This window comes from Vigna radiata, chromosome 10 (genome assembly GCF_000741045.1).
Source record: "Vigna radiata var. radiata cultivar VC1973A chromosome 10, Vradiata_ver6, whole genome shotgun sequence".
In the NCBI taxonomy this organism is placed as follows: Eukaryota; Viridiplantae; Streptophyta; class Magnoliopsida; order Fabales; family Fabaceae; genus Vigna; species Vigna radiata.
Window position 1 is genome coordinate 12116225 of NC_028360.1, and position 9618 is coordinate 12125842.

Genomic DNA, 9618 nt, shown 5'->3' on the forward strand with positions numbered 1-9618 from the left:
GCAAATTTTTTACTGACATTTTAGTTTAAATTTTGATAATATTTTGATTTTCTCAATTTAAGATCAAATGTTTTGTGTAGTTGTATTTACTTATCTATTTATTGTCCACTGCTGTACTAAATATTATTTTTAACACGCTACTTGGTTTTACAAATTTATTTGACATTCATTTAGCGTAAATATTAACGTATTTTGATTTTCATAATTTAAGATAAGATGGCAAATTCTATTATGTTTTTCAAAGTGGTTTTTGCTTAAATAAAGTCCAGTATAATGGTAGTCTTTCATTCAATTCTAATTTAATCATGTTTGACAGACAAAAATGCTTTCAAATAGTAGTTAAATGTCAATCATATAATATATATATATATATATATATATATATATATATATATATATATATATATATATATATGTCCTTGGAAGGTCCTTTTTATCTTTCACCTAAATCAAGATCTGATGTATGATGGAAATCAAAACAACACAGCATTTGACCAAGATGACACCGGTGGATCTGTCTACTATTAGTCTCCGGCCATTCAAGATCAGTGACGTTGATGATTTTTTCTTGTGGGCAGGGGATGATCAAGTGACTAGAAATCTCCGATGGAAAACGTGTGGCTCCAAAGAAGAGGCTTTGGCCTTCATAAGGGATGTTTGCATACCTCATCCATGGCGTCGCTCAATCTGCCTTGATGACTGTTCCATCGGCTTTATTTCAGTATTTCCTTGGTCAGGTGAAGAAAGGCACAAGGCTGACATAGGCTATGCCATTGGGAGCACCTATTGGGGCCAAGGGATAGCCACCAAAGGGCTCAAGATTGCTGTGCCTCAAGTCTTCAAGGACTTTCCCAATTTGCTGAGGTTGCAGGCTTTTGTTGATGTTGAGAACACAGCTTCTCAGAGGGTGTTGGAAAAAGTTGGATTCATCAGAGAGGGTGTTCTCAGAAAGTATACTTGTATCAAAGGGGTGGTTAAGGATTCTGTTCTGTATAGTTTCTTGTCAACGGAAGAAATTCTTGCCTGTGACTAGATTACTTCTGGTAATGTTTGGTCTTGTTTGGTGCAAATAATGTTAGATTCACTGTAATATGTTTTCTTTTACTCATAATGCTTTCCATGAATTCCTAGTTTTTTTTTTCTTTTTTTTTTTATCTAATTGTTAGTAGTATTTTGGTTGTGAGGAAGTTGAAACATAATCTTTATCATTTTCTTTCCAAACCTACCAAACCAATATTTTATTGTGAAGTTTATCTTAAATACATTACAAACAAAGGATTGTTTCTGAAAGATTACCTTGAATTAATCATATGGTTTACTGTTGTGGTGCACTTCCCTGATTCTTGTTTAATTATTGAACTTTTGGCCATACTGATTTAGAAGGTTGATTCCGACAGAGGTTTGTTAATTGACAGAGAGATTAGCTACTCTTTCAAATCTGTGATATAGATTAGTCACACATCGCTCAAATAAGCAAAAATATTGTTTGCCGAAAAAATAAACTAGAAATATGGTAATGGTCAAAGTCAAGATACTTCGCCTGAAGATAATTCAGACTATTGTTTTTTTTTTTTAAAGTTTTTTTAACAATTTTTTTATAATGTCAGTTTGTGATTGGTCTATTTTAAATATTTTTTAAATGTAAATTCAAATAGACCAACAAAAATAATAACACGTGTTGATTTCATGAATTATCAAAAAAATTATCATTATCAAAATATCAATTTTTTTTTATGTGTTGGTTTCATGAAATATTTTTTTCTCTTATAAACATTATTTATTTCAGTATTTAGACCAAATTTTCATGTTAAAGAAAATATTGATTGAAGTGTACATGAGAGATTTTTCTGAAGACATCTATTTATGTATAATTAATTATTAACAATATATGAAATAGTTTAAGGTATCAATTTTAAAGTGTAATGGAATGTGATGTAACTTTTTTTAATGGGTAAATTTGGTTGGAATATTTGATTAATCTCTATAAGAAAAAATTCTTTCCACAAAAATCAATGTTATTTAAGATACAAATTTAGTATCATTCAAGTAGAATATTCAATATTGATTTTTTTTTTCAAATACTTTTCCTCCAAATTTTTGGAATTTATCACATCTACTTCTTTATTTTATACTAATCATTTATGAACGAGTAAGAGGTGAATATGAGTGAAATTGAGTAACACAAGATAACAAAATCAAAAGATTATTTATTTAATATGAAAATAAGAAAGAAGAATTTTAGAAGACTTAAACAGAACTTTCACACACATGATGGGTAAAGAAACATTTTCTTCCTTTAAAAAAAAAAACTAAAATATTAACCCAATAATAAATAATAGAAATTCTTTCAATTCAATTTATAAGAAGTACATATAAAGATTACAACAAAATAATAAGAATACATAAACAAAATTTGTAAGATTTTTTTTTTTCATCCTAAGGGTAAAACAACATAAATCATCAAGATTAAAGAAATAAATTCATTGTATCAATAAAACATGCAAGAGAATTTTCAACAGATGTATAAAGAATACATACAATAAGTGATAATAAACTGAACATATTCAACAAATAAGAAATAATAGCCAAGGATAAGTGATTGCCATAAAAGTTTTTGTTAATTAATTGAAACATCCAAAATTGCCACCTAAATTCAAATCAATTTACGCAATGTTCATCCAACTTTAAAAATTTGTTCAATATTCTTTTATATGTGTAATATTTATTAAATATGCTAATTTGGTATTAATGATAAATTTAATATTTTTAAAGTAGTGATGTTGTTAAAATAATAATCTTAGTTAGATATTTATAAATATAGTAACATAGCCATCTTAATTTGTTAATTGAATTAATATAGTTTTATCATAACTAAATTAACCTGTTTATTAAATATTAAGGTTATAAACACTATTTTTTTTTTCAATATACAAATTTTAAGATTGTCAAGTTTAGATGTACCAAAATACTTAGTTAAAAAAATTAGGAAGTCCATCACAGAAACTATAAATACAAGTCAAGAGTGAAAGGTAGTTGGTTACATTAAATGTTCATTTATTCCTTCTAGATATTTTCTCTTTCTATCTCTACCTTTTACTCATACTGATTTGAGCGTCGGAGTCGGCTTGCCCAGAAGTGTGTTCTATATTGGAGTGGAAATTGGTGACTGTAAGAGCGAGGTGTGACTGGACGGCTAGAAGAAATTGTAGAAGAAGTGTTAGACAGGAATTTAACCGGAAGAGGTAACTTTCTCTAGCAGCTTCATATATTTCTTTTTTCTAAACTTTTATATAAAAAACTTTTAATTTTGTCTAAAAAAAATAACTTTGGAATATACAATGCAAAAGTAAAAAATCATTTTCAAAAAATTGAAAATGGTTAAGAAAAAAATGATATCGTGTACGATTTGAGTTATTTTTTATTTCCAGATTGCATAATAAAAAAAGAACAAAACAAATTTTATTTTATATAAAATACAGTAAGAAATCTATGAAATTACAAGAAAAATCTGTCGACGTTGAAAAGAAAATGGGCCAAAAGAGGCCCAAAATAATAGCAAAAACTCCTTAATCAACAGTACACACAAATCTAACATTTTTTTTAGGGTGTTGCTCCCTCCACCTCCCCAAGTGGGTCATGTATCTTCCCACTATTTTAATTTATTTCAAAAATATTCTACATCTCCCGAGTATTTTATTTTATTCCAAAAATATCATACTTTTCCCCACTATCCTTAACAATATTTTTCTTTCTCTCTCTGATGGAGCATTTACATGACTTATTAATGGAACATTTACATGACTCAAATTTGAACTTGTGATATATTTTCTTAAATAAGTTTGATTAATCTTATTTTCACTGTTGAATATATATTTTTCTTTTCAAATTACTTAATATATGGTAAAATTTTGTTCTAAATTTTTAGAAAAATGTTTATATATATGTGTCTGTTTTTTTTTTTACATATAATATCTATAATTTTTAACATTATATTATGTTTTAACTCACCGACATGTTTGACTCAAATAACTTGAATAAAATATTTAATTTATTAGATAAATAATATAAAAATATTATTAAATACTTAAAGTATATAAAAAAGTTATTTGTTAAAGATTTATAATTTATTTAGTTCTTTCGTCATTATAAAGTTAGTATATAATAATAATAATAATATATCATTATTTACTATTAATATTATTATGTTTATTATTTTATATTTGTATCTAACTTTTAATTTTATAAAATGGAAATGGTAGAAATACTAATATTGAAGTTTCCTCTAAATTTTATATTTTGTAGTATATTAAAAATTCAAATCTGAATCTGAACCATGTAAATGCTCCATTAATGTAGAGAAAGAGAAAGATTGTTAAGGATAGTGGGGATGTGTAGTGTATTTTTGGATAAAAGAAAATAGTGGGGAGGTGTAGAATATTTTTGAAATAAATTAAAATAGTGGGTCCTGCACTTCCCCACTATTTTAATTTATTTCAAAAATATTCTACACCTTTCCACTATTTTATTTTATTCCAAAAATACCCTACACATCCTCATTATCTTTAACAATATTTCTCTTTCTTTCTCTACATTAATGAAGCATTTACATGGCTCATTAATGGAGTATTTACATGACTCAAATTTTAACTTGTGATATATTTTCTTAAATAAGTTTGATTCAATCTTATTTTCGCTGTTGGATATATTTTTTTCTTTTCAAATTACTTATTAAATGGTAAAATTTTGTTCTAAATTTCTAGAAAAATGTTTATATATATATGTGTTTTTTTACATATAATATCTATAATTTTTAATATTATGTTATGTTTTAACTCACCGACATGTTTGACTCAAATAACTTAAATAAAATATTTAATTTATTAGATAAATAATATAAAAATATTATGAAATACTTAAAATATAAAAAAAGTTATTTGTTAAATATTTANAATTTATTTAGTTCTTTCGTCATTATAAAGTTAGTATATAATAATAATAATATGTCATTATTTACTATTAATATTATTATGTTTATTATTTTGTATTTGCATCTAATTTTTAATTTTATAAAATGGAGATGGTAGAAGTATTAATATTGAAGTTTCCTTCGAATTTTATATTTTGTAATATATTACAAATTCAAATGTGAACCATGTAAATGTTTGATTGATGTAGAGAGAGAAAGAAAAAGATTGTTAAGGATATTAGAGAAGTGTAAGATATTTTTGGAATAAAATAAAATAGTGGAGAGATGTAGAATATTTTTGAAATAAATTAAAATAGTGAGGAGGGACAGATCTACTTGGAGAAGTGGAGGGAGCAACACCTGGACAAATTTAAAATATAATGTGATTATTATGAATTCAAGCACGGAAAAAAACTCATGTTTTTTTAATCGAAACTATTATTGGAATATGGTTATGCTTTTTAATATTGTTTTCTTTGTTATAATCAATCCATAGTACTTGTTAAAATGTTTTGATGTTAATGATATTAATAAATTGATAATAAAAGTCTCAATAAATATATTTTTAATCTATATTTATATTTTATTTTATAAACTTTTGATTATGGTATGTTTAATTACAACTTAATTCTCTTTAAATATAATTATTGACTTGTTTAGAATAATTAAAGATTTAATTAATTATATTCATCACCGATTAGTTTTCTTAATATACCCCCCTAAGCCTTAAGCGCATGTGAACATTACAAACGAAAAAGGATTATTACTGATTGGCTCTCTTTCGGAAATACATAAATAAAAGTTTTATTATATAATTTTTTAATATTAACACCATTTTTTATATGTTATAAAAAATATCTCAATTTATCAATTAGATTTCGGTACCTTCTTAAAAAAGTCATATTAGTTCTAATTAAATAATTAAAACTTATTATATAATCTGAAAATCTCAATTGAACTCCTTAAGATCTTCTATATAAAACAAGTTCTGATATTAACAAAAATAAATTTTTAATTTTTTTTCATATTTATATACTTTGAAAGACTTACTAATAAGTAAAGAAATTATATAAAAATCTATGCCTAAAAGCACCGAAAGCATTACTTAATATAGAAAAAAATTATTTTATCAATACTTTTTTAATAATTTTTTTGATAACAATTAATCTATTTTAAATATTTTTTTAAATATAAATTCAAATAAACCAATAAAATAATAATTCTATCATTTTATAAAAATATTATTAAAAAAAGTTTTCAAAATATCGTAATCCTAATTGACAATTTAAACAACTGCACAACTACTCATAATCTATTGCATTATTACATCACCTGCACCCACCAACCTGAACTTGGCACACCCTTATGCACCACAAACAGCATGTAGTACCCCGGCGGCGCAATCTCCGCCGTCGAGGGCCCCACCACCGTCGCATAATAAGCCTCTCCGCCCAGGTACGTAACCCCTCGCAACTTCAACACCACCATCCTCTGATTCTGTCCAAAAGAGTGCGTCGTAAACGACGGTGCCATGATCCTAATCGAGACGTCACTCGCCGAAACGAAATCACCCACCGAGAACGTCACATAACAAATAACCCTAAACCCTAAAACGTTATTATTCGTCACATACCTAATCGTTGGCCGCACCGGATTAAACTCCGGCGCCAAATACGGCGGAGAAAACGCCTCCAAGCTAAGATCAGTTGGGTACTCAACCCCAGTGAAGTTGTAAAAAACGTGAGGGTTACTACCACCGACTAAAACCCTTCCATCTTTCAACAACACAGCTGAAGAGTGATACAACCTTGGTCTTGCTGCCGGTGCCATAACACTGAACCGATTCACCGTCTCCGATGGCCGAAATATCACCGGAGTCAACACCGGCTCACGGCCATGTTCCCACCCGGCGGTTCCTGCCCCCACGCCGTTAATTATAACGACATTACCGTTAGGGAGCAGAAGCATGTCACCCATTGCTCGTGGCATCGGCATGTTCTCCATCACCCAGTTAGGGTCAGGGTCAGTGAGTCGTAGCCGCCCGCACGTGGCAAGAGCTTGCATGAACATCCCACGTACGGCGCTTTCAAACGAGCCACGTGGCGCTCCGCCGCAGACCACCACTTCAGCTTGGAGTGGAGCTAGGTTTTCGTCTAGTGGGAGAAGAACGGAAGAACCCGAGCTAGGGTAGTTACGAGGATCTTCGCCAGGAATTGGTGGGAACTCTTTGATTACACTGTTCTTTTTGTAGTCAAATAACACGGATTTTGTGTTGGCGAAGATGAATAGGTTTCCATCGGGTAAAAGATGGACGAAAGGGTATAAATTATTTTCACTTTTATCGGTGGTTCGTTGAAGAAAGTTAAGAGGAATAGAAGAAGGATCGTTGTTAGGGTTAGCGGTTTTAGGTAAGAATTCGTAGTTGAATTGTCTTCTACCTCCAACAACAATGACACGAGCATCTGGGAGTATTTGGTTCGTTGCATACCATCTTCTCTGCGACAACAAACGTGGGAATTCGACCCAGTCGCACGTTTGGTCGAAGCATGGAGTGAACATGCGAATGTTGCGTTCACCATCGTTGTAGCCCCCCGTTTGAATCAAAGTACCGTTGGGGAGAACAGAGGCCGAGGAACACCATGTGTCGGTTTGTATCATTAAGGGTCGTAGAGTGTTTGTGAGTACGTCGTATAGTAGGGAGTGAGCGGAACAATCGAGTTTTAGGGCAATGTCAGAGGGATCAACGCGACAACGGCCATTGGAAAGAGGAAGGTAGGAGTGGCCAAAATCAGTTCTGTCAAACATGATGACTTTGTCGTTGTGTAGAAGTTGCATGTGCATTGGAGATATGCCAATGCTTGGGTGCAAGAGCTGCCATTGTCCTTGGTTTGCGAAGGGTGACGGCAGAATCTGAGTCTGAAAACATGGAAATAATGAAGCGAGAATAAAGGGTATTATTGCTATCAGGATCATGATAGGTAGGAAGAAGGAGAAGTATGTTGGTAGAAGGTGGTTGAGTTTATTGGTGAAGAGTTGGTGGAATTGAAATAGAGTTTAATGTGTAGAGAGTACTTAGAGTGTGATGAGAAGAAGAGAAAAAAGATGCATTGATATAATTAGAGGGAAGAATAGAAAGGAACGCAGGTGAAGCAGTGCATATGACACCAAAAACCTACACATCTTCACCTGATTTTAAATCATATTGCTCACATGTTCAGAAAATACAGGAGATCATTAGATTTTGAAGTATTCGTCCTTGAAGCTCCAAGATCCGTAATAATTTTCAACTGTTTAAAAATAGAGTATAAGAACTATGTCAGAATAGCCACCATATATAGGGTAGATAAAATGTTATACATAGTTTTGGCTACACTACATACAACAAATCAAAGTTAGCATCTTCACTTTCATTATAATTATTGTGTTAGAAAATGTTTTCTAACATATTTTTACAGTCTATTTCAAATATATAGACCAATAAAATAATGATGGATAATTTATTGTAAAAAAATTGTTAACATATGATAATTATAGTGTATATCGTAATTATATTGTGTTTGTAATTCACTTTAAACAATTGGAAAACTTTGCTTTACGAAATCATTATCACATAACATATTTTTTATATTTATTTGATCTAAAATATAAAGATAAAGTAATTATAAAAATATAATTTCTTTTGTAATTTTTTAAGAAGAAAAAAAGTAAAAAGTAAAACTAAAGTAAGATCAAATTAATCTAAAAAGTTTAGAAATGTCAACAAATATTTTTCCTTTAAGAATAGAAATTAATAAGAATAAAAATTAATAATGAACTTAACGCATGGTCTTAAATAATGCTTATCTTTTATTGTTAATTTTTTTTTTTATATTATTGATAGTGTTGGTTTGGTTTGACCTATTTATGTTAGATTTGTTAAATCATATTTCTCCCTGACATTTAAGTTTAATTATGGCAAACAATGTAAATATTTTAAATATGTGTTTGATAAATAAAAGATATTTAATGTAATTGAATTTAAATTAATTTTATAAATTTAAAATTAAAATATATTAAAATTTAGAACAATAATAAATTTTAATTTTGCATTCCAGTTTAGAGACTATAAAATATTTAATTCTGTTGTGTAAAAAGTATTAATTATAACGCCGATTTAGGCTACGCTCAATTTATATATTTTCTTTAAAAAGAAATATTATTGCTTATTAATAAAGGAAACATGTTTTATAAATATATTTAATCACAATTTTATTTTATTAATATTACATGAGTCAAGTTGGTCATTATTATAAGCATAACACAAATTTATTAGTTGATAAATTCTGATAATGTCATTTTGATAGTCTCAAATAAATGCGTCGAATTAGGTATTAAAAATACTTCACCGTATTAAAATAAAAATGAGTAAAATTTAAAAGCGTTTGGCTGAAAGAAAATAAAAGTATATAAAAGAAGTATATATTATTTCTACTTTCTTTTCATCAACCTAATAAGAAAATTAATTATGTTTAATTCTTTAAATTTTGTTTCAACAAAACAAACCATTTTTGAGGTATTTTATAGTTGGGGGGTTACTCCCTGTACCTCCCCAATTCTAACCCCCACCCCCCATTCTATTTTTAAGATTTGTTTTATTAGTTTACTTTTTATAT

At 28.7% G+C, this 9618-nt stretch overlaps 2 protein-coding genes across 2 annotated transcripts; one reads left to right on the plus strand and one right to left on the minus strand.

Moving 5' to 3' along the window:
* Nucleotides 1-424: 424 nt before the first annotated feature.
* LOC106775254 (uncharacterized N-acetyltransferase p20-like) lies at nt 425-1124 on the plus strand. The gene has a single exon (XM_014662349.2). The coding sequence runs from the start codon at nt 464-466 to the stop codon at nt 1031-1033; it is 570 nt and encodes a 189-aa protein (XP_014517835.1). The 5' UTR covers nt 425-463; the 3' UTR covers nt 1034-1124.
* Nucleotides 1125-6215: 5091 nt separating this feature from the next.
* LOC106774834 (aldehyde oxidase GLOX) lies at nt 6216-8115 on the minus strand. The gene has a single exon (XM_022786995.1). The coding sequence runs from the start codon at nt 7937-7939 to the stop codon at nt 6290-6292; it is 1650 nt and encodes a 549-aa protein (XP_022642716.1). The 5' UTR covers nt 7940-8115; the 3' UTR covers nt 6216-6289.
* Between the last annotated feature and the right edge of the window lie 1503 nt (nt 8116-9618).

Excerpts from the sequence above, each read along its gene's own strand:
- LOC106774834 (XM_022786995.1), bottom strand. The coding sequence starts at position 7,939 with ATGATCCTGATAGCAATAATACCCTTTATTCTCGCTTCATTATTTCCA.
- LOC106775254 (XM_014662349.2), top strand. The coding sequence starts at position 464 with ATGATGGAAATCAAAACAACACAGCATTTGACCAAGATGACACCGGTG.